This window comes from Prionailurus viverrinus, chromosome X (assembly GCF_022837055.1).
Source record: "Prionailurus viverrinus isolate Anna chromosome X, UM_Priviv_1.0, whole genome shotgun sequence".
NCBI classification, from domain to species: Eukaryota; Metazoa; Chordata; class Mammalia; order Carnivora; family Felidae; genus Prionailurus; species Prionailurus viverrinus.
Genome location: NC_062579.1, coordinates 17,383,909 through 17,408,708, shown reverse-complemented (window position 1 = coordinate 17,408,708; position 24,800 = coordinate 17,383,909). Strand labels below are relative to the sequence as shown.

Sequence of the window (24,800 nt, the reverse complement as noted above, 5' to 3'; positions counted from 1 at the left end):
AACAACTCAAGGAAAAAGCAATCAGATTTGTGGTTACCAGAAACAGAGACAGGAGCAAAAGAGGGAAAAGCAGATGCAGGTGGTCGAGACGTACAAACTTCCACTTATAAGTAAGTACTAGGGATGTAATATACAGCACGAAGACTATAGTTAACGTTGCCGTACGGTATATATTAAAAAGTCGACCCCAAGAGTTCTCATCACAAGGAAAAACTTTTTTATCTGTATGAGATGACAGATACTAACTTATTGTGGTAGTAATGTCAATATATGTAAGTAAAATCATTACACCGTATACCTTCAACTGTGCTGTATGTCAATTACATCTCAATAAAACTGGAAAAAAATTTTTACATGTTGGGAAGACAAAAATTTTAACAATCTGATATATAAAAAAGGCATCTCACTTCAGTCATTTTGCATTTGTTTACTAGGGATGCTGAACATTTTTTATAGGTCATTTGTAAGTCTTGTGCATTGCCTTGACAAGCCATATGCTCAGTTTTTCTATCAAGGTTTTTGCATTAATCTTTTGGATTTGTAAGCTCTGTTTATATACAAAGATCCATTATTTATGGTTAAATGTTGCAAGAATTTCCCCCTGGGTTTTCACTTGCCTTTTATTTTATCTGATGATGGGTTTTGTTTTGTTTTGTTTTGTTTTTTTTGAGGTACACAAGTTATACACTTTTATATAGCCAAGCACTGATCTTTTCCTTTATGGTTTCTTTCTTTGCTTTTATGCTCCCACCTAAAGGTATTTCTGGAACACACATCTGATGATACCCCTCCCTTAATTAAAATCTTCCAGGGGCTCTTAGGGATGAAAACAATTCCAGCTGTTCCTGGTGCTGCAGCCCCAAGGCCCCGTCAGCCCCATAGGCACTCTGGTTAGAGTCGGCCAGGAAGTATACTTAGGCCTCTCTACTTAGCGCCCTCTGCTTGGAAAGGCACCCCTCCCCCAGCTTCATGGGCTCACTTCCCACCTCAAACCCCGCCCCCCCCCCTTCCTGTACATCACTGAAGCCCCGGCTTGTACAGCACGTGGTCTCCAGGGGGCTCTGGAGTGGTTTGTAAAATGCGTAACTCCAATGACAAGCCAGGTCTCAAATCGCTAACTGGAGAAATGGCTCTCAGGGCCAGTTTAGGATCCCAAGATGGGACTGAGGTGCTGGGGGCGGAGGCTCCGTGACAAACCAGGCATAGAGCCCAGGCAGCACGGGCAGGGCGCTCCGAGGTGGGGGGGATGGGACGTACATATACGTGGGGGGCCGAGCTGCAGGCGGAGAGCAGAAGGGCAGAGCGCTCACGGCGCCGCCAGCCCAGACCCGGCTCCCCAGGAAGCAGACGGATGGACCGTGTCAGGGAAGGACTCAGTTCTTAAAGCGCCAGCCAGCGGTCACTTGAGGTTCCAAGCCGGAGCTGTCTTACCACCAAGACCCCTTTTACCCACAGAGTCCCGCACCCGAGCAAATGACACTGCTGGCTTTCTAGTCGTTTACGCCAGAAGCTGGAGTCGCTTGATCAGTCTTCCTCCCACACCGCACACCCCACCTGTCAGCGCCTCCTGGGGGCTCTACCTGCAAAGTGTAGCCACTGAGGAGGGCACCTGTTGGGATGAGCACTGGGTGTTGTGTGGAAACCAATTTGACAATAAATTATATTTAAAAAAAAAAAGTGTAGCCAGACCACGATACTACATGATTCCATTTAGAGGACATTCTGGAAAAGGCAAAAACCGTAGGGACAGAAAACTGATCTGTTGCCGGAGGCTGGGGGAGGGGGTGACAAAGGATCTCGTGGGAACTCGGTGGCCAATGGAACTCTCCTAAGACCTTGACTGTACGGGTGGCCACATACCCTGCTGGTGCTTATTAAAACTCACAGAACCGTAGGCTGAGAAGGGTGGGTTTCACCTTAAGTCAGGTATACTTTAAAAAATCCGGGGAAAACAAATCTACTGGGCCTCCAACCGTTTCTCACCTCATGTATGTAACCTTGGATTCTTAAAACAGTGCGCTCGACCCCATTCTCCCAGCCCCAGCTCTCCTGACTCTTGGACCCAGAACTCCAGGGGTCAAGGAACTATCCCGAGTTTTTTCTTCTCAGAATAAAGGCCAAAGTTCTTACACAGCCACCAAGAGCCCACGGGACACAGTTTTGTGTCACTTCTGTGGTGACTTCCTCTTAACCCCCTCCTCCCCGGGGTGACTCCACTCCGGCCGCCATGGCCTCCTCGCTCCTCCCTGGACATGTACCGCATGCTCCCTTCTGGAATGTGTTTGCCCCCGATTTCCAGTCACATGGGCCCCGGGCCCTCATCTCTTTCAGGTCTTTGCTCAAATAGCCTCTCCTTGTGGCCTTCGCTGAGCACTGTAATTACCTTTGCTGCCCAGTGCTTCCCCACCTCACACCCCCATCTTGCTCTCCTCTCGTTTTATTTTTTCCTCACACCCCATACATCCATCTGACATACATGTATCTCATTCCCTTCGTTTACTATGGGAGTCCTCCTCATATCGATGAGGACAGGCATTTCTGTGTCCCCCTACCCTTCCGTGCCTAGGACATTACGATGTGCCTGGCAGGTCGCAGCCCCTCCAGTTACATTTGGTAGCTGGAGTCAAGGCAGGCGAGGAGGAGAGTCCCAGGAGCCAGCACAGATGGCCACCTGTGTGTCGGCGTCTGGCGCCGTCCCTGCCTTTCACTCCCCTCCTCCCCGCGGGTAGTGTCAGGCATCGAGTGTGGTACGGGGGCATGGGTGCCCGCCTGGTGGGGTGCCAGCTCTCTTTCCTGCCCTGTTTCGCCACCAGCTCGGAAGACTAACTTAACAGACCCTTTCTCCCCATTTTCTCTCTAGAAGCAGATGTTCCAGGAGAGGAGTAGCCGGATGCTGCAGGCCTTGTCCCCGAAGCAGAGCCCAGTGAGCAGCCCCACCAGGAGCCGGTCCCCGTCCCGCTCCCCGTCACCCACCTTCTCGTGGCTCCCAAACAAAACCTCACCCCCCTCCTCACCCAAAGCAGCCTCAGCCTCCATCAGCAGCATGAGTGAGGGGGATGAGGATGAGAAGTAAAGGCTGCTGGCAGATGAGAGCCACCCCGCGCGGGCTGGGGCGGGGGCGGGGTCACCGGGCTTGCCTGGGTGGGGTTGGAAGGGTCACAGTCGCAGGGGCAGCGGCTCAGCTAAGGTAAGGCCTGGGGACCAGCTCTCCCCCAGTCTCCACTCAGCCTAACATGTGGGCTCTGCATGGAGGTTTCTAGCCGGACAACCTTTACAAACCTTCTTAGCAGCATCCAGAATCACTCTACTTTAACCTTGCTAAGGAAAGATGCAGAGCACCCCCAGGAGACTTGCACCAAGTGGGGTGTCTTCTGCTTTGGTCCTTCCACCCGCCCCCACCAAGTTCACCACCCGTGGAAGCGGCCATTCCCTCAATCCGCTACTTGCAGCTCACAAGGGCCCTGCACGTTGCCTCCTCCCACCCGAGCTCTGCCAGAATAAAATGGTTTCCCATAGAGGTGGCGAAGTGCTTCCGACATAGCCAAGTTCAAGACAAATTCCGACCTTCTCAGTTCAGCCACTGAGACCTGATGTTGCAACACATCTATCCTTGCCAGTTCCAGGAACGTGGTGCACAGATCAAGACACGCTTTAGGCCAGATACGTAAAAGGTCATCTAGCACGAACCTTAACTTCTTATCCAAAAGAGTTTTGTTGCGAATGCCACGTAAGGCCTAATATGTTCCTGGTTGTATTTTTTCATCTTTGGTTCGACTTCACAGCCTTCCAGAAATTACCTTTCTCTGTGGGAAACGCAACAGAGAAAAACATTTTGTGTATGTGTGTGTGCGCACGTGTGTCAAGAGGAGCTGCTCTGCTTTGGCTCCGAGTTTAGCAGATGCTCAAGGTCTCCTGGAGCTTCTCCTTAAAGGATGCTAACTGTGGAATGGCTTTTCCCATGTCTGACCACTTAACAATTTCATAGACCTCAAGTAACCATTTGATATACCAAACCACATAGTATACCAATAGGGGGTGCTACCTGCACGTATCTGTCCTATGTATGCTCCAAATACGCTCTCCAGGGTGTAGACCATATGCAATACGAATATACGGTGGTAGCATTTTACAGTACCCTCCCCTGCTCTCACCCTAATACCCTGGCTGAAATCCTCGGTCTAATGAACTACCTGGTTCCCTTGTGACTTGGGCACTTTGTCAAAAACTCATCCTGGATTCCTGTAGAAATGTCTTGTCCCAACCAGGAATCGAGCATGTTGTTCTCATGGCCTCCCGTAATAGTTCTGGAGGGAGGCTCTGAAGAGTTTCCCAGAGCAGTGTCGGAATCTCAGTTTGATCTCAGCATAGACATGCTCTAGGTTGTTAGACCGCTACCCCGCCCCTAGGTTTGCCAAATGGGACGAGGACCCTAAGCACTCCTGTGGAGTTGTGTGAACTTCTTGGCCACTAATGACAGGTCGGGAAGGAGCAGGTAGAGTCAGGGTGTAGAACCACACTCTCAGGTAGAGGAGGCACTGCCCGCCGGTCCCAGTAAAGCCAGAGACAGCTGGGGCCCGAGCAGAGGCCCAAACCAGCAACTTGTGGGAAGAGCTCAGCATCTTTCATGCCACAAACACCCCTCTTCCGAGGCCTCGGGAACCAGCCTTCTGGGCGAGAAGTGGGGCAACCAACGAAGGAAGGTGGCATGTCTTTCCCCCTGGTGTCGGGGTTGAACTACCTCCCTGCCCACCTGGAGAGAAGTGGGGTTTACTGGGAAGCAAGACCATGAGGCTGAGCTAGCTTGGAACCCCCTCGTTGCTGGCACTCTCTCCAGAGTAACGTCGAGCAGTCGTGGGACTGCCGCGGGGGGGACGCGGCACTCTAGAGGGAACCTGCCTGTAGTCAAGGCCCAGAGCGTCACCCTGCCGAGCGAGTGAGGCCCCGTGCTTCCGTTGTGCCCACTCGCTCGCCCCTCCTTCGTGCAGCTGGAGCAAACTGGCGCCCAGACCCCGTCTCGGCTGCAGTGAAAGGATGAGAAGAGCCGGGCAGGGCAAGGTGGGGGAGAACAGGGGGAGGAAAAAGGGGAGAAGAGGGGCGTCGAGAGCGGAAAGGTCGTTAGAGGAAACCCGTGCTCTCAAACCACTTCAGGAGCTCTATATGTAGGAGCAACTACCTTGGGCGGGCTTCTGATGTGCTTACTGCACGGCCCGGCGCAGGCCCGCCCTCAGCTGAGTTGTGTTCTGAAGCAAATAATGTGGGGCTGATCGATCGGGCTGATTACGCGTCTGCGGGCCTTCTGCCGCGTACTGACAGATGCCACCTATGTGACTCAGACTCAGCGCCACGAATGGGAAACGACCAATGTCTGGGATGTTTCGGGGATGGGTCACAACAGCCCACAAGCCGTTCTAAAGCTCACCCTCCGAGCCCCTGCTGTCCTCCAACAGCACCCGCCCACCGTTGTAAGGCCATGAGACTACTGAGAAGGAATGCGGGGGGCGGGATTCCACAGCCCAACAGCCCAACTTTTGGCGCTTCTGGCCATGAGCGTCTTCCAGCCCACCCCCCAGGAAGAGATGGGGGTGCTCTTTGTTCGGGCCGACCAATCAACAGTAATGACCCAGAGTGAGTCAGGGCTGGAGTGAGAGATGTAGAAATTAAGTGCAGGCTCGAAGAGACCAGCAGAAATGAGACAAAGCGAGGAAGCTTTAGACTGAGGACTAGAGAACAGTAGCGAGGGTTGCAGACGGGGGCCAGGTTACAAAGACGGGCGAAAACGAGGGTGGAGGGTGGAGAGTAGGGGAGCAGTCACCTTCTGCTCCCTTTCAGAGTGTCACTCACCCCCTAACAGGTGAAGAAGGAAGGCTTCCTTTCACAGACACCCAAGGTTAGTGAATGCCCGTGCGGGGTGTGGGTTCCCTGCCCTCCCCAGCTCCCCCGGCTCACCACTTCTCCGTCAGCTGCCACACCCTCTCCCCAGGGCCCTGAAATCAAACACTCACCCTTCCACCAGCTCAAAACACAGGAGAGCTCTAATATCGTAGCCACACCAAACGGCCCGCTTCTGGCAAGCCCGCCCCCATGTGCCAGGACCTTAGAAAAGCAAAGGAAACCAACCTCAAGACGAGCGACCCTGAGACCTAAGAATGCCTTCTGACCTGCTCTGCGGGCTTGGGATCTTGCTCGTTGCCTCGGGCTGTAGTCACTGTGAGTCCATCCCTGGAGGGAGGGACGGGAAGAGCGAGCGTGCGCCTGTGTTCTCTTCAGCTTCAGGACTTCCTTTAGCACCCAGGTGTACCCCAGGGAGACGAGTGAGTTGGCGGCTCAGACTCAGCTGAATCAGATGAGCCCGTTTGGAGCAGAGATGTTCCTGTTCCTCAGGCATCCATTCAGCACTAGTCTTGGCCATCAGACTTTTTAAAAACGAATAAGTTCACGAGGCATTTGCAACTTCTACTTCTCTCTAGAATTGAGTTTTTTGTTGTGTCACTGCGATGTGCACCGGGACAAAGCCATAAGAAGAGCACACACTCTTAAGACTCTGCTGTACATACAAGAAGACGGAGACTCATCTGGGTTAAAGTACGACCTTACGCCCAAGCATTTGCTCTGGTGCTGAATAACGCGAACTACTGGAATCAGCCCTCCACCCCTACCCCCTCGTCCCTCCCCGACCCACCCCCGCTCCCCAGTGGAACACAGCGTTCCCAACCTGTTTATAAATAAAGGGACACGTAATTGCACGTTGGCTCGTCGTGTTTCTTCAAAGTGTGCCTCTGCGTTCGCGTGTACGAGTGCCAGCTCAGAGGGGAAAAACCCAGGTGTGGCGGCCGTCCCGCCCATGGCCAGCTGCGGCCCCGGGACTTAAGAGGGGACTTCAGAGGGCGGGGGCTCTGCGCGGCGCGGCTCGGGGCAAAGGGCCCACACCTGACTGACGAGCTAGTTAGGCTACCCGGAGGGAAGGTCACCGGAGGGAGCCCGGTCGGGACCTTGAGTTCTAGGTTCCAGTGCTAACTGGCTTCATGACCGAGGCCAAACCGCTTCACTTCTGTGGCCTCGGTGTCTGCTTTTGTAAAACGAAGGGGTTGACGGAAATGGTTTCTGAGGTCTTTGCCCGTTAAGGTCTCTGAATGTATGACCCAGCCCGCGGTGTCCCTAAGCTGCTCCGGCTAGGATGCTGTCACCAAGTGACCGTGAGGAAGTGCTTACCTCTCACTGAGCAGAGAGCTGGAGGGGTGGCCCAGCACAGCTGACAGCTTTCTTTGGTGGCCGCTTACACGCCCTGGCCTCCACGGGCTCTCGGGCTCCACCCACCTTCCCCATCCTGCCACCTGGTGGGGGCTTCTCACCTGTACCTAACCGGGGCGGCGTGGCCATCTCCACCACTTTAACATCTTTGGGGAAGCGCGCCTCTGATAAGACGGAAGCAGAGAGACGGGGGTGGAGGCACTACATCGGGAGCCCAAAGGCCAGCAACTGAGGCAGATTCTGCAGTGCCGAGACCCGGGCACGTGCCCTCCACTAGCTTCCTTTGGGAGTTTCAATGAACTCCATCTGGGGAGGTTTAGCTCGGAAATGACACTTCTAACAGTAGCCCGGACTCTAGAATCAACAGCCAGGCCCGCGTCCAGCAAGGGAATCCACTTAAAAACAGAATACCTATTATTCATAGACCTTGTTACTTGGCTTTGTTGCCCAGATCAGACACGTTCTTGACAGGCTGTAATTACAGCAAGAGTTACAGGTTTCTTCTTGACTTTGTGAGACCTCAGAAATGTTCCCAAAAGAAAAGCAATCCATTCTAAAGCACAGTAAAATTCATGTTGAGGGACTCTCATTTTTGCTACAAAGACAATTAGCCTTTGTAAACAGAACCCCAGGATAAAAAGGTACACTATCAGAAATGTTTACACACAAACCACGCACACGCACAGAGTCCTCTTGTACCGGAGGCCTCGCGGGTTATTGGAGTTGTGTGTTTAAGCAACTTCTTCAGTAGGAGCCATTAGATAAAAAGACTCCCACCGAGATGCCATTCAGACAAAGCATGACCATTCATAAACCCCCAAGTATACCCAGTGGTTAAATTCTTTAAGAAGTCATCGAGTCAAAACCAATAAACCAGTAAAATGCAAAAATATCATTAAGAGCATAAATATCTGTAGGCACTAATCGATCTCTGTTAGGCCCTGCTGTGTGGCTGTAACTTATATTCTAGAAAAAAAAAAAAGACCTTGTTAGCTGAGTCTCCGCCATAGCTGACCAAATATGGGAAGCTTGAGGAGAACTGTTCAGAGCAGGGTTGACTTGTCTCCTACAAGCAATTTTTATTCTCCTTACCTTCATTCTCTTTCCTGCGGGGGGGGGGGGGGGGGGGGGCGGGCAGGGAGGGAAATTGACATGCCAGGTTACTGTACTGTATTCACAAAAGCGGAGTTCTGATGGAGGGATTAGACATAACTAAAATATTTGATATGTAACCTTCCATTTTAAAAGAATTAATGAATCTATACCTGAAAGAGTTGGGATACTTTACCCTTTCCACAGGGACCTTTTCAGCTAATTATACTTGCAAATGAACTTGTCACTTGAAAATTTCCAAGTTCAAAGAAAACCTGTCATCTTCTGCCATGCACGTGGCAGGACATGACTGATGACACAGCTTGACGAGAGAACCAGTCTTTCTTGCCTGGTAGTCCCATTCCACTGGATAGATGTTGACAAGAAGCCATTCGCTGGTCTGACCACAAATCAACATGAACACAAGAGAGTCACTGACTCTGTTTTTTGTTTCCATACCTGGTACCCAGGGATCAACAATAGCTGAAAGAAGCTGAAGAGGTATATATTAGTTTCCTACTTCTGGAACAAACTCAGCGGCTTAAAACAACACAGCTCTGGAGGTCAGAAGTCCAAAACGGGTCTTACTGAACTAAAATTAAGATGTTGGCCGCACTGGATGCTCTAGGGAGGATGTGTTCTTGCACTTTCCAGCTTCTAAAAGCTGCCTGCATTCCTTGGCTCGTGGCCTCCTTCCATCTTCAAAGCCAGCCACGGCCAGTGCCGTCTTTCTCATGTTAACACTACTCCCACATGCCTTCTGCCTTTATAAGGGCTCTTGTGTTTACATTTGCCCACCTGAATAATGCAAGAAAATCTCCCTATCTGAAGGTCGTCAGCAACTTTAATTCCTTCTTGCCACGTAATACAACATATTCCCAAATGCCGAGGATTACGATGCAGACACCTCTGGGGAGCCATTATGCTGTCTACCACAAGGTGACTAAAGACAATGGTCATAAACCCTTGAACCTTTTTCCAGCTCCTGAGCTGAGGAACAGTAACCCCTATGCAGATAGATTCATGTTCCTCTTTTTAACATTCCTGTATCTACTCATGATGAACCTGCTTAAAAGGTTTCTCCCAAGTCTTGATATCCACAAGAGAAGCACAGAATAGGTATCATGGGAGATGTCTGACCCAAATGAACATGCTAATCGGTCCATGAGGAGAGACGTGGAGGTGGGTCCTCGACTCACAAACATGGAGCCATGGCTGATAGAGAAGGAAGTTTAAGAGTTTCCCCGCCCCATTCTCTGTATATATCCTCCAATTCATACTTGGCAGTCTCAAGGAGACAAGGAGTAAAAGGGCAGCTAACCAAAGTCTTTGATCAAATGGATACGTTCCTACTGTAGCAGGCTCAGGAATACAGCTTCTGACTGCTGGGCAGAATCGGTTTCCTGCCTATTCTCCACCTGGCTTGTGTTTTTTTTCTTTTTCTGGTCCTTGGAAGTTGACCATGACCACTTTAAGCTAGAACTCACTTCCAGCCATCCAGCATCAGACTACTCCATACTCTTTTCTAGAGTAACTTCTTTTCCCACTGGAGCCTTCCATGAGCATTTGCACTCCTGTCTGGAGCTTTCGATAAACATTTGAGTGAGCTGCTAGGTCCTGGGGACACAAAGATTCAAGAGGACACAGTCTCATCCCCCATGCCAATTTCAGCTCAAGCCCGGTAGCTTGACTCTCAACTATGGCCTCTCCTGACTGGCCCTACCTTTGACTCTCCTGAGCCCTTGTTGAACAGTCCAGGTTTCTAATTGTGCCAAATAGAGTTTTACAGTGCTTTTACGAACAACTAATTTCACAATATTTTACTAATCTCTTTGGGTGTGGGGTGCTCTTCCTCCAAGTGCAAGGACTGCCACATCTTATTCAGAGTAGGGGAAAATAAGTAGATTTTAAATAGCAGACTTTCGGGGCACCTGGGTGGCTCACTTGGTTAAGCGTCCGGCTTCGGCTCAGGTCATGAACTCACGGTTTGTGAGTTCGAGCCCCGCATAGGGCTCTGTGCTGACAGCTCAGAGCCTGGAGCCGGCTTCGGACTCTGTGTCTCCCTCTCTCTCTGCCCATCCTCTGCCTCTCTCTCTCAAAAATAAATAAACTTAAAAAAAATAGGAGACTTTCTGTTTATTAGAAACCACTCTTTGAGGACTGCCGAACGGAGGAGGCTCATGATTGCTGTGCCTTCGCTAGGCCCATGAATAGTACAGCTGTAGGTGAGCTACCGAAGTCCCAAGGCATCAGCACACACTTTCCTTTAAGGCCCTAACAACAGGTGTGGAGCCTCGCCCCGAAGACTTGAACTCTCTTATCTGGACAGAACTATTTGATGAGTGACATGGGCATTCGAGGCCTCACCCTAAATTCGATTGCAGTGTGACTGACGGGCCTTTCTCACCTGGATAACGGGGCAGTATCTGCCCCCGTAAACTTGCTATTTTGTTGCCAGTTGAAGCCCTAGGAAAAGAGCAGTTTTCGTATAGGAAGCTCTGTTCCAGTTACTGTGCTAAGGTGACAATAATTATCTCTAACTTTGGAAATAATTACACTATTATATTAAGCTGTTACTAAGGAACGATGGAAAGCTCTGCACCCGTCACTGTTACTGAAAGCATTAATGCGTTTATTTTGTCTGAGGGCTGGAGAGGGCTGTTCAGACGACGATGCCGGGGAACGGTGAGAAGACCATTGGCCTAACTTAGAGTTTCTTGCACGGTAAGAAACAGCAAGGCTGCTCAGCTGCCCCGAATTCAAATCAAGACCTTTTTGTCTGTTCTGAGTATTTTCCAATTACCTGCTAAACAGAACATCAATACAACTGCAAGGCCCCTAGGACCTGCTCTGTGTCAAGGAGACGGGCTTGGCCGCTGCTTGCCACCTACGATTCTCCTAGGCAGGTTTGGACTTACCGGTGGTTTTCAACCCGGTCCGTCCCATGTTAGCATCTCCTAGGGGACTCTTAAGAATATGTCCCAGAAGCCATCTGACAGAATGGATCCGAAGTGGGGCCCAGGACTCCGATTCCAACAAGCCCAGGTTGAGACCCTCTGGGCTATACTTAATACCTCAACTCAGGGTACAAAGTGAGCCTCGGAGAGTAATGGATTCAGAGATTGTGATCAATGGCTCGTATAACAAAGATGAGAAATGATCTGCCATACCGCTGTGACAGGAGAAATGTGGTCTAAATCTCATTTTCTTATCCAAAGAGAGACTATTATGTTGATAACAGTGTCATCAGTGGGCAGTAGGCAAAGGATTCGTTTTAAGACCAACATTAAGAAATGACAAAAGTACTGTTAAGCACCCATTCCAGTGGCTGGTGAAGACGGGTGCTCGGTGTTAACAGAACAATTCAACAACATGTAATGGCTATTCAACAGCTGCCAGGTCCAACATGATGGCCTCGAGCCACAAGTAGCTATTTAAATTTTGATAAATCCCATTTAAATAAACAGTTCCGTTCCTCAGTTGAACTAGCCACATTTTAAGTGTTCAAGTGGCCAGGAGCGACTATAATGGACAGCACAGATAGAGAACATTCCCATCATCACAGAGCTCTGGCGGGCAGTGGTCTACACGCACCCTTCCCAGGGGCAACCCCTCCTACGCGACGCCTTATGATTTACTCGTGTTCCCGGAGGACATTCTTGTGTTACTAGGAACATCTGAAGAGATCGCATGATCGTTTGCAAACATGCATTAGTCATTGGAAAACCCTGAAATAAATGACAAGGAAGTCAAAACGTACATCCAAGAGCAATGCACTGCAGCAGCTTCACAGAACCATAGACATTGAGTTGGAGGGTCTCTTTGTGAGTCTAAACAATACTTACTTTATGATTTCAAAACAGGGGAGGAGTGACTGCGACAAGAATGCTAGTCCCCCGGTCGTGAGTGATGGGCTCACACAGCGGCTGACTTTTGGTAAAATTCGGATACTTTAAATACGTGAACTAAAACCACGATTGCTTCTGAGAGCCACTGCTTTTGTATTCTTTGGGCAAAATGTATCACAGCATGAAAGCAGCTGGTGGTACCTGCTTCCTATTTTAGGTGTTAAAGAGTGCCATAAAATATCAGACCTGGGAAGGACCTTGGAACCATATAGTCCAACGCCCTAATTTTATAGACAAGGAAACCAAGATGCAGTTAACGACTTGCTGGTAGCAGAATGGAGGCTAATGTGTGGATTCCCTGATATTAACACCCCAAGAATCATTTACACCCAAGTTTCTTGCCTCAAATTTTCTAGGTTTGTTTTTTAGCGAGAAATATACAAGACAGCAGGTAGGTTCTCTCAAGTCTTAGAAAGACAGCCATTCACCATTGACTGTTTAGAAGAACGACACATTGGTAGATAGCACGAAGACCAGACCACTTAGTCATTATTCAGGAAGCCCGTAACTGCAGCCAAATGACCTCGGAGGCGCTGGGTCCTGGTGTCGGGCTGTGCCACATCCTCAAAAGACACCATGGAAACAACGGCCCTTTAATTGCAAATTCCAAGTTGTTTCTCTTCCGCGTATTCCATATGGCAACAGTTCCCAAATTACACTTTCTTAAAGGATTCCTCTGTGGCGTTTGTTGCAATACAGATTCCTGGGCCTCCGGCCCCGAGCATCTGAATGAATAAAGCTGAGGGAGAGCCCAGGGACCTGCATTTTAACCAGCACTCTGTGTGATTCTGGTGTAGGTGGTCCATGGCCAGTTAGGCCCGATTCGCCCAGCACAGTCCTGGTTTGCACATGTTTACATGCTTTAGCGTATAATTATTAATAGTGCTCTTTTCGCTGCCAAAAGTGTCGGGCGTGGACAATGTACGGTCCCCTTTCCCTGATCCATGTTTGAAAAATATCGTTAAAACTATACACTGTGAGGAGCTCCTTTATTCTGCCAACAGGATGTTCCCCGCTGCCAAGAATCCAAATAACCTATTTTTCCTCCGATCGAGCATAAGCATTTAGGTAAGGGTCCTTGTCCACTCCCGGCAACTTACGAAGGTGCTTGGTGCTGCTCACGTATCGAATTGCAGAAAGCGAGACGGCAAGGCTCACGGGTGGGAGGGATGAGACCACAGGCCAGAGCTCAGGAAAAGACCACACTGACACGCAGTGAATCACAACTACCGTTTTATTGTTCGATGGCGGTGGTACAGAACTGTCCCCGTGCTCCGCGACTAGTGTGGCTGTGATACACACCGCAGATGGCTCTGCAACTCACAGGGAATGTTATCTAAGCCACACACCCCTCTGGCTGTGTTTTTCCAACAATCCCAACAACAGAACACTTTTCTCCAAAGCACGTGAGGTGACGAACTGCCTCAAGGCAGTGTCATCCTCCACTCGTGACAGCGTGTACCAGCCAGGCCACAGAACAGCACAGAACACGAGGGGGCTGGGCTGCACTGTATGAGTCCCAAGGCAGCTCGTGAGCACTGGACACGCGTGTAAATCTATCGCCGTGACAGAATCGACAGATACGCAAAACGAACCAGGTCAGATTTGGACGTGGAGGTACAAGACTCGTAAAGAACTTTAATTTCGTGTAAGTGAATATTCTTCCCTTGTCAAATCAGCTACAGTTTCCAGTTTAATCACCGCTTGCGTGCGCTAAAGAGCCGTGATGACAAACTGGCCAAGCAAGGAACTACATTTAAATGCAGCATTAGCTGTGTTTACGATGGTATATTTCACCCTGCAATGACTTCTCCTATTTTCTTCAAGCATTTCTGAAGTATTTGCAACTCGGGTCCTAAATCTGGAAAATATTTAAGCTGCAAGCGCTTGTGTGCTTTTGTGAGGACGTGAACTCAGAGCAACAGATGGTGTGTGGTGTCTCCGTGAACCTGAAATGGCAAATTGCAACTTCAAATCGCTTCAACACCAAGGAACTCGGCAGAGATCAGGTTGGCCAGAATGCTCAAGCGGTATGCTCTATTCCGCCAAAGCACGTGTCGTGTTGTTCAGGACGCGCTCAAGAGCAAGCCAGGTTTTTTATCAGAGCGTAGCATTCGGACCTGGCGCAGCACAGCGTAACAGAGTAATCGCTGTAATGGCGAGGAGGATGGAAATGGGGGAGGGGGCACCAAGGAAGTCAGCCTGAAGTTTTGAAGTACCCAGTACCTTATAGTTTCCAGCTCAACCTTGCCTTGGCTGTCTACTCAGAGTCAAGATGCACTTAGTGTGGTTCGGTCTAAGGAATGATTTTAATTAGATGCACAATGACTCGTGCACATTCACATGGCAGCTCTAACAGGAACTTTTAAAAGTGAAAAGCAAGATACCAAAGCGCTTTGTGTGATGCTTTCCCCGGGGGAAGAGTCACATAGGCGGCTGGGGAACAGCCAGCACATACAGCCTCTCGTTTCACGTTTGACGCCGGCCACGCGGCCAGCCAGGCAAACTCTGCCTCCCAACAGCGATGCGGCCTGCTCCCTCTGCAGTGGCAGGATTCTCCCGTTTTCAGATCCCCACAGTGACAGGCTGCGGCTCTAGCTATTCTAAAGCATCCGTTCTAATTAACCACGTCGGAAAGCAACCCCAGCAGTTTGTCAGATACAGGCATAAGCCAGTTCTTAATGTAAATATAGGGCCTTTTAAAATACTGATTGAAGTTTCCCCTGGTTATAACGGATCGAAGGACAAAAATAAAATGGAATTTATAAGAAAGTGGTACCATGGTGCGTTATAAACAACAATACGAAAGTTTACACTCCTCCCGCCTGTTTTCACAAACTCTTCCTGTCAGCTACATGTGGCGTGGCTGAGGAACGAATGCCTTTGGCTTCCAATCAGATCTAACTTTTGGAACTGTCTTTTTACGTCTGACACATAGGAAGAGACAAAACAGAGTTCGTGTTGAATGTCAGGATTCCTTTGCTTTGCTCTCAAAAAGAAATCTCAAGGTTAAGATGATCTTAAAACATGAAGTAGTTGTGTCAATAATATGCATTCCGTTCTTAGCTGGCTATTTTTGACCAGTTTGGAAGGCAAAGATGAACTGAAGTGCTGGGAAACCAGCCCTACGTGCCAGAACTGGACATTTCTTTCCTTTGCTAACCGTAGGGCAACACAGCGCCTACTGTATATATGCTCTTGGACATTGGTGCTATTTTGGCCCATTTGCAAAAGGTATGTGAGTTCAAATAGCAGGCCACTGTTAGGTCGGCAGAAGTTGGAGGTATTTAATGGAACGTTCTTTTAAATGAAATGCTATTATCCCCAAAGGATTCAATTCCAATAGAAAACAGAATCCGGTACAAAACTGGAAAAGCCAAGAAGCAAACTCAGCAAACAAAATTAAACTGCAGGGTTTTTCTACGAACATCGCAGTAAGTGTGATAGAGAGACCTTTGTATAGCTACTAAACAAAGGACTTTGGGTGTCACTTACTATGCAAAGGCCCAGAATACATAGAATCTCAGTGGTGATAAGGGTGAGGTTCAAGTTTCTTGGGTAATCTCGTGCTCCTGAGATGACAACACTTTTGAAACTCTAGTTCCAGAAATTTAGACAAGAACTGTCAAATCTAAATACACCGTGATACAGTTTCAGAGATTTCCGTGGGGATTCTTAACAAAGGCTGTTCCCTGAGACCTGCAAGGGTAGTGAAACTGTCATCCTCGGAGTAGAAAAAAATAGACCATGAAACATCGATTTGGTCTCTTTACTTCTCCCCTGAAAGAAATTATTTAAAATAAAAAGATTTATCAGCACAGTCTAAACTCTTTAAATCTACCTGTTTGAAAAAAATCTCTCTTCATTTAGTGAGAGGCCAGGCACGGCGGGATGCCTTCACAAACCTCCCTCCTCACACTGCTCTTCAAAAGATGACCTCTTTAAAGGTACAGAAATGAAAATACAGTTCTTACGGTTGAAACGAACTTAGTGGAATACAGAGATAATCAGCTGCATTTTAAAGAACGCGGCTATAGTTTCTCACTTGTGGCAACGAAAACACGAAGAAGTTCAGCAAACCGAATGGAAACCTACAGCGACTGGAACCTTTAAAGAGCGCAATTCCAACTCTGTACTTTTGGAAAATGTGAAAAACAAATCTAAAATACCTCTCTATGTAAATTAGAGCTCACACCATGGTATTCAAAATTAAAATGATTTACATAATCTACTATACTTTCTGTTTTGTTAGTAATTAACCTTCCTGAGGCTGATTTTGTTCTCCTCAGTGTTTGCTTAACTAAAGTGCTTAATAAAATTTCTACAGAATATATTACCCTCTCCATAGATGAATATTATTTTGAACTACAATCTGACAAAAATCTAACTACATTTAATTATGCTTGATTAATCCAAATGTCACTGAGAGATTTATAGAACAGAGAAATATTCTGCAGGTTAAGTTCTCATACTCTTTGCGCCGGAAGCTTCCTGGATGCAGTATTGCCGCCAATCGACCCCTCAGTTCTCTAACATTTCCAAAAACCGCACACAAAATATTCCCAACGGTCTCCGCCGGAACACGGCACTGGAGCCCTGGAGCCCTGCCGCTTCCGAGAGCTGCGTGGCCGCCATCGGAGGCCGAAGTCGCTCCAGGCGGGAGGCGAAGCGTCCCTGCCGACCACAGTGTTGGAGGGAAAGGGTGCAGTGCCAGCGAGTGACCCCGCGGCCCGGGCGCACGAGGCGCGGAGGGGCGAGCTCTCTCCTGCTGCGGGCCCACAACCGTAGGGGACATTTGTTGTGTAGGGGACATTTGTTGGGACGCTTTCAGGAGTGAGGCCCTACGGTGCTTTTGTTTATATGCAAGTGAGTCCATTTAAAGGGTGACAAATTGGCCCTCCCTTAGAGAGCCACCTTGCGCCACAAGTAGCGGCCCTCATTCGGGCCACAGTGACCCTGTCACTGGGATCATGGGCAATTCATGTCCCTATTTTAGAGACCGATGGAAAGGCAGAAACAAAGGTTTCTCGAGGCTTCTGTGACTAGGATACTGCTGTCATTTTATTTTCATTTTCAGGGGTGACCACAGCTAATGCCAACCTGAGGGCTTGAGAGGGAAGCCTTCTTGGACAATCCCTCTACCTCTAAAACCAGTGTGGAAATGGTAAAGAGGGTTTCTCCTTTTTTTTTTACGAGATTTTATTTTTAAGTCATCTCTACACCCAACGTGGGGCTTGAACTCACAACCTCGAGATCAAGAGTCGCACGCATGCTCTACCAACTGAGCCAGCCAGTTGTCTTTCCTCTTGGCGAGCTGCTATTTTAACTCTAGCGGCGTCGACCATACGTTAGAAGTGTATTTAAATCATGATTTCTAAAGTCCTAAGAAGACATCTGGAACCTGTTGTCATCGCATTTGTGTTATGAGGGAACAACAGCCCACACCATTCAGTGAAAGCGGATCGTGAAAGCTGGCTCTTCCCACCTGACCAGGGTCTCTCCTGGGTCAGCCACACACGGAGACGCAACAGGCTTGGGAGCTGTGCGTACCTGGAGGGCTGCTCCGGCCCTGGGCAGGGTCCCCTGCAGGGCCCCACACAGAGCCAGACACAGAAGACGGCCCTCCAGGGCAGAGGAATGGATGCAAAGGCGACAAGAACTCCGGAATCACGAACACTTCCTCATCTAAGGTACACGCCTGTCCCTGACCAAAACAACGTTTACAGGGCTTGAAGCCCCCTAACTCGCCCCACGCCCCCCCACCCCCCGGCTTTCTTTTTCTCCACTGTATTCATTTTCTCCACTGTATTCATCTCTCCATTGTACCAGAAACATTCCTTGTTTTGTGTCTTGTCTGTTTCCCCTACCAGAACGTGGCGTCCATGAGGAGGGATTTCCATTTGCTATGCTCCGTGCCACGTGCCCGGCACTTAGCACAGTTTCTAGCACCCCACAGACACTCATTACCGAAATGGAAGAATAAACACGGCTTCCCTTTACACAACTCCTGTCTACCACTTTCTTTTCACTCATCCCTGATGCGTAGGCACATATTCAATTTTCCCTTTCACACCAGGACAGAAACAGGGCAAAGACCCTGACTTTAGTGGAAGGCACTGCACGGTAGAGTTTGGTCACAGAGCAAGGCTGTCGGTCACGCTCCTTGGTCATTATCCTGGGATCCAAAGGTAAGTCTGCCTAGTGGAATATGCTGGCCACGGAGGCAAGGAAGCTTCGACCCTACAAACAGCCCCAATAGAGCGCCCACCCCACCCCATCGTTCACCTGTAAACGCACTCTAGAATCATTAATTCGTGTGCCTCTGTAGTAGGCCCCAGACCTACACACCATCTCAAGGGATATTCATGAATAACAAAAATAATCCTGATGAGAACTTCACTCCCTATTTCTTCATGAACCAAATTTTAAAATGCGTTGAAATGAAAAGACAGGTAAGAAAACCCGTGTCACGATCGAGCTTTCACCAGGGTTAATACCCTCAGCAAGACAGCTGGACTAGCAACCTATTAACTGAAAACAGCTTCTGCTTCTCTTGCTAACTCTGATTATGTGCTAGTCTACCATATTTAATGAACCAATTAATAACTGTCATTGGCTGATAACTTCTTCAGTTCATTACATCGTCCCCTATTTTCAAACCAGAAGGTACTGATATCTCTAATCAATGGAACAGGAACCTGAGTTAAAAGTTATCTTTCCACATAGAACAATAAACAAAAATCCTGTATTGATTAAGTTATTAATGGTCCTTTCCTGCTAGCAATATTGGGTCCTTCTGTTTACTTTCATACACATTATGACCATGAAGGACATTATCTTCAAAGTCAATGTTTAAGCACCTGGACCACTGGGAAAGATGGCAGAGTAAACACATGTTTATATCAGGGCTCCTGCCCCTCAACACACACATCCAAAGACTGAAAAAGAAGCTGGCCATTATGAAACTAATAAAAGCCACCACCCCATACCAAGGACTCCAGGGGGAGTATCTGACAGATACAACAAAGTTGGAGACTAATCAAAGGAGGGTTCTCGCATTTGTCAAGCAGACCACAGTTGCTGGGCAGTTCAGGAGAGGTTTCCAAAGGACTCTACCGCTCGTTTCTTAATTTGGAGAAACAAGGGACAGCGGCAGTCAGGAAGCTGAGCGCGCACCGCACGGGCACGTTTCCACCAGCAAACCTGGGAGGGGAGAGGGAGATGGCAGGTGCTCCATTTGTGGGTGGGGGACAGAAATAAGAACTCGGGAGCCAACCACACACATGCTGACTACAGACAGTCCGGCAGAGCAGAAGTACGAACCCACCACACTCCTGCTAGGGCGACACCTGGTGGAAATAGGGAAGCTCAAAGGGAATTCCTTTCCCCCGGCTGGGCAGGGGATTAGCAGCGTCCACGGAAGGCACTTGGAGACAAAATGTCCCAAGGAGGCTTTGCTTAACTCCTTCTTCCCCCATATCCAACTAGCAGACTGAAAAACACGAACCGCCTCCACCATTACAACCCATCAACATCTAGTGTGAAGGTGACCATTCAAACACGTCTCGCTTCAGAAAAGAGGAGTCGAGGAGGATTTCTCCACACTCTTCTTGGGCAGCCAGAACTGGTCCCATGCCAAGACAAATAATAAGCAGAGACACCCATCACGATACCTGTGAAACAATAAAAGAGCCAAACAACCCAGAAGAAAGGAAGGAAGGAACCACACAACAGATAAGTACACTCTGGAAACAGAATGACTTCAGAAACCACGAAAATTGTAGACAACACAGTTCAGCCTTCCAAGAAATGAAACCAGGAGTCAGAGAGGACAACATAATGAAAAAAAAAAAAAAAAAGCTGACAGAGCTAAGAAACAGATAAAAAAAAAAAAAGAAAGCATAACAGAAGTGAAACTCACGTTGCGCGCAGCAACGCCTCTCGTCAATGCCACAGAAGATGAAGGATCAGACCCGAGGTGAAAAATATCACAGCATCAAGAAAGACAAGGGGATGAAAGCGGTCAAAGGAAAGATAAATGTGGAGGACAGATAACACAGAACCAATAGAGGGGCAAATTATTAAAGAGAACAAATACACTGCTAAGACATGTCGTAAGGCCCAATGACAATGTCTAACACTCATCACGGACCAGAAAAAGCCAACAGACAACGGTCAATTCTGAGATTCGAATCCAGTCATGGATTTCAAGGATACACAAGAAATCACAAGTGCCCGGGACAAACAAGTAGGCCATCTGCAAAAGGCGAAAAAAAATCTGTCTGGACTCAGGCCTCTCAGCACCACCAGAAACCAGAAGATAATAAAGCAACGTGTCTAAAGAACTGAGGGAAAAAGGATGTGATCCAAGAATCTCAGAGCCAGGCAAATTACTGTTCATAAGGAATGGCAACAGAAACATATTGGTAAATATGCAAGAAAATCCAACCAAAGCTGTAATCCAGTCCACTAAAAGATAAAAGCATCGAGTACCGGATGTGGAGTCTTTGTATGAGAGGGCTGGCAGTGAGCACTGAGTTAACTGAAACATGGAATTAAGTCTAAATAACTCTAATAATTACCTGCAGCTACACACTCTGAGTTGCCTGTCTTTCGAGGTAAAAGCTGCCAAGTCCATTCGATGATCTCCTCTAACTAACGATGCCAAAATGAAAACACACAAAAGAAAACCTCTCTTGAATGGAATTCTCTGGCACTATAGAAAAATTTTGGTTCGTATCCTGCCCTCGAGTGTTAATATACCCGAGAAATTCCTCAAAAGAGATCATGCTAGTGACCTGGTGCACTGTGGAAAGCACTGGGAACGAGACCGAGCTGCTCAATTTGGTTCTTGCACTCGCCTGGAAACACCAGTGAACTGCTTTGGAATGCGCATGAAAAACAGAGGGGATGCTCGAAGCGTCCGCCTCGCGGCACTCTAAGGGTCAAATGGGAGCCTTTCTGTGATGGTTCTTTGGAATCAATAAGCAAGGCTGTGACACTGTCTCACTTGATTGGATGGAAAAATCCACTATATTAAAGAGCCAAAATCAGACACTCAGAGACAGAAAAGGCAACAGACGGCTCCGGTGGAGCCATCCCTTCTTCTTTCATTTCTCTCCATTTTATTTTTTTTTAAGTTTATTTATTTTGAGAGAGTGCACACGCACAGGAGGAGGGGCACAGAGACAGAGACAGAGACAGAGACAGAGACAGAGGGAGGGAGAGACTACCAGGCAGGGACCCTGGTGTCTGCACAGAGCCCGATGTGGGGCTTGAACTGAGGAACCATGAGATCATGACCTGAGCTGAACTCGGTCGCTTAACCGACCGAGCCACCCAGGCACCTCTCATTTCTCTACCTCTTAAAGTCATTGTTCTCAGGCCTGTAGAAAGGAGATTCAGTCCTTCCACAGCTCCTGACCTGAATTGTTTCTAACTGGAAACAAAAATAGTTTAAGAACATGGAAAGATGCTGCCCGCCACCCAAGGCAAATGTCAGTTTTCATTCATTGATTCAACTAATATTTATTAAGCACCTATGATGTGCCAGGAACTATTCCAAATAGCAGACATAGTCCCCAAATACTAAAAACTGAGGACATGAGAGGGAAACACAGAGGGAATGGGAGTACTAAATGAATTCAGCTTAAAAGGGGTCTATGTCTATTTATTTTACAACCTGTATGTGGCAATTTGACCATTTGCTTCGACAAACCGAGCACACAGTCAGAGGCAGGCACCCATGTTCAGATTCAGAGAGCTGCGTACGGCCAACACGAAGGATAAATGAATGCTGGGGCCACTCAGCCGTGAGAATGCAAGATGTTCCTGCAACTCTTCTTATGGCTGCTGCTCTGGAGCAAAGGTCAATTCTTAATGCAGAAGGCAGACAGGAGAGGCAAGACTACAGGAGCCAGCTGGATAGGCAAGTGCATCAGAAAGGACTACCAATCGTGTCACTAAAACACAAAAAGAGATCTTTACTTTTGAAAAAGACCTATAAAGGGGAGAACGCGACAGGATTTTTCCAAACCTTATTCTCCTTCTTGCACCCTTACAGGGAGCTGGTGAGGGCAGAACAATGTCCACAAGCACACAGCAAAACGCTGCCAGGACAAGGCAGGAGGGACCACTCCTCGGTCCGTGGCCTCCGCCCCCCCTGCGGAACAGCAGATGTGAAAGTATAAAGGGGCGTGGTTAGAAATGGAGGCCCGGGAAGATGATGGTCTACCACCTAATGTTTGTAAGACAGTCGGAGACTTGAAATGGAAAGGGCCCCTATTTTTACATCTGTGACACAAGGAAAAGATCACACGGAATGGCCCCATCCCCAAGACACGGACTCGGTCCTCAAACCCGCAGGCCTCCATCCGGACCATCCTGTCCCGCCTCTCTCAGAAGCACGTCTGTCTTTTTCTTATCTAGTGGATTATGGGAGTTCCCTGATGAGACCTTCGTACGGGTGGATGAGGGATCTTTCCAAGGGGAACTACCACGAGCTCAGGTAACATAATGAAATTCAAGAAAATCAGGCTCGGTGCAGCGAAGAGAAAGGGCTGCCGCATGCAGCTGCTCAGGGCCCGACCCCTCCCCTCCCGGGGCGACCCCCACGGAGGCCACAGCGAGGGCACCTGCACGGACGCCACCGTGGCACCAAAGGACTTTGTACTGTGTACTTTAGAAGCTACAACTTTTCCATCAGTGAACTCCATGCTTAAAAATTGGATGGGAGCATGGATATGGGCGTCACAAGAAGGCAGAAGCCAAAGCACAAGACAGGAGAAATCACGGTGGAGAGAAACACCATGTGGAGCCGTACGAAGCGAGGCCTTGATGTGGGCTGTGGGAAGGCTCCCGTTGCTGAGGGTACATACAACCTGACCTCCCTCTCCTCGGCCCGAGTCCTCTGCCCGGTCCAGCTTTCAGCAATAAGGAAAGGAGTATGAAAATCAGATCGACAGTTCTAAAAATGGCTACCATTCACGAAAATGAAAATTATGAAGACCTAGGGCATTTTTCAAAATAAATGAGAAAGAACTTTTGCCTTCGACAGCCTATTTTATAACTAGTAAAGTGCATCACACAGGGACCTCCAATTCCTTAGAAAACTACAAAGGAATCTGATAATGAGACTGGCAAAATTTTTACAGAGCATAAAAACTCCACTTCCCGCTCTTTACAAATCTGACAAGGACCAGAAGGTAGTTTTTCACTTAAGATCTTTGAAACCAAGCAGTTAAGTGAAAAATTCCAAGACACCTTTTGGAATGCTTTAATTGACAGAAGGGAAGTACACAAATGAATTTTAAAATAAAATCAATGCATGGGAGAGTAAGAGCTAATGTGAAAGGAGCCACACCTCACTCAGATCAGATGGAAGAAGGCCAAAGTCAAAATCACAGAGTGAGGAAGGACGCAAATGCGAGACGAAGGGCCCTGGGACTGAACTATCAAGACACGCTCTGCTGGTGTCTCCAACTTCCAGATTACCCAGGCCTTAGTCGGTGGTTTGGAAAAACATGGTATTTGGTCACAAAGAGCAACAGTAGAGACCGGCTGCATCTGGAATGAGGAAGGAGCTTAGAATCCTGGGGACAAAGTACACACTCGACTCTATGACAATGAGGAGGGAGGTATGAGGACACCAGAGCGCTGACGAGGCTTTGCGCTCTCTCGTGACAGGCGCCAACCAAATCACAGCAACATACTATGAAAAATTGCTCAAGGTGCTACTTTAGTGAAGATATGGAGCAGCTACAGAAGGTTTCTCTGGAAAAGGTCCAGCTCATGTAGAGAAAATAAGACATTCAAGCACTGTAGTGACTATGTGCTTTGCTCAAAGTTGGTGGAGGAAAAGAGTTCTCTCCGGTTGACTTGCAGAAGACGATCTTTCTTCACAGAGAGGACAGATGCATTCCGTTCTCTACAAAGTTCTATTGGTCTTGATCTTGTCCCTACAAAGAAAACAACAGGAATATCCACGATCAGTTTGAGTATAACGTTCTCTATTTAACGAAGATTGACTCCGAGCATTTAGTGGCGGTGGCAATTCAAAAACCTTTGCCTGATCTCAGAATTACTCTCTGAGTTGGTACAGAAAAAGAATGACCATTTAATTACTTACACATATTTTAAAACAGTTCTTTACTCTCAGTTAAAAACCTGATTAGAAATGATGAATGAGCGCTAACGGGTATAGGGCTTCTTTGTGAAAGGGCAAAAATGTTCTAAGATTAGTAGTGAGGGTTGCACACTTTGAATACAGGAAAACTGTACACTTTAAGAGGGTGAATTTTATGGGGTGTGTGAATTATATCTGAGTACAGCTCTAATTAAAAATCTGATTAGAGGTGGCTGGGATGCTCAGTGAGTTAAATGTCCGACTCTTGATTTCAGCTCAGGTCGTGATCCCACAGTTTGTGGGATCGAGCCCCGTGTCGGGCTCTGCACGGACGGCACAGCCTGCTTGGGATTCTCTTCTCTCTCTGCCCCTCTCCCGCTCCCACGCACCCTCTCAAAATAAATAAATAAACATTAAAAAAATAAAAA

At 48.2% G+C, this 24,800-nt stretch overlaps 2 protein-coding genes across 11 annotated transcripts in view; one reads left to right on the top strand and one right to left on the bottom strand.

The window, feature by feature from the left end:
* Window positions 1–6,685, top strand: part of PCYT1B (phosphate cytidylyltransferase 1B, choline) — a 126,036-nt gene extending 119,351 nt beyond the window's left edge. For 5 of the 9 annotated variants that reach the window (XM_047843662.1, XM_047843663.1, XM_047843659.1 and 2 more), the window contains 2 exons: window positions 2,861–2,923; window positions 5,852–6,685. In XM_047843662.1, the coding sequence (XP_047699618.1) occupies window positions 2,861–2,923; window positions 5,852–6,157 (369 nt within the window). In that variant the 3' untranslated portion in view covers window positions 6,158–6,685. Of the gene's footprint in view, window positions 1–2,860; window positions 3,516–5,851 lie in introns of those variants that run through there. The other 4 variants (XR_007148907.1, XM_047843665.1, XM_047843661.1 and 1 more) reach the window with 4 other exon arrangements.
* A 16,822-nt stretch (window positions 6,686–23,507) lies between these two features.
* Window positions 23,508–24,800, bottom strand: part of PDK3 (pyruvate dehydrogenase kinase 3) — a 69,217-nt gene continuing 67,924 nt past the window's right edge. For both annotated transcript variants that reach the window (XM_047843667.1, XM_047843666.1), the window contains exon 12: window positions 23,508–24,205. In XM_047843667.1, coding sequence (XP_047699623.1) covers window positions 24,185–24,205 — 21 coding nt within the window. In that variant the 3' untranslated portion in view covers window positions 23,508–24,184. The remainder of the gene's footprint in view (window positions 24,206–24,800) is intronic.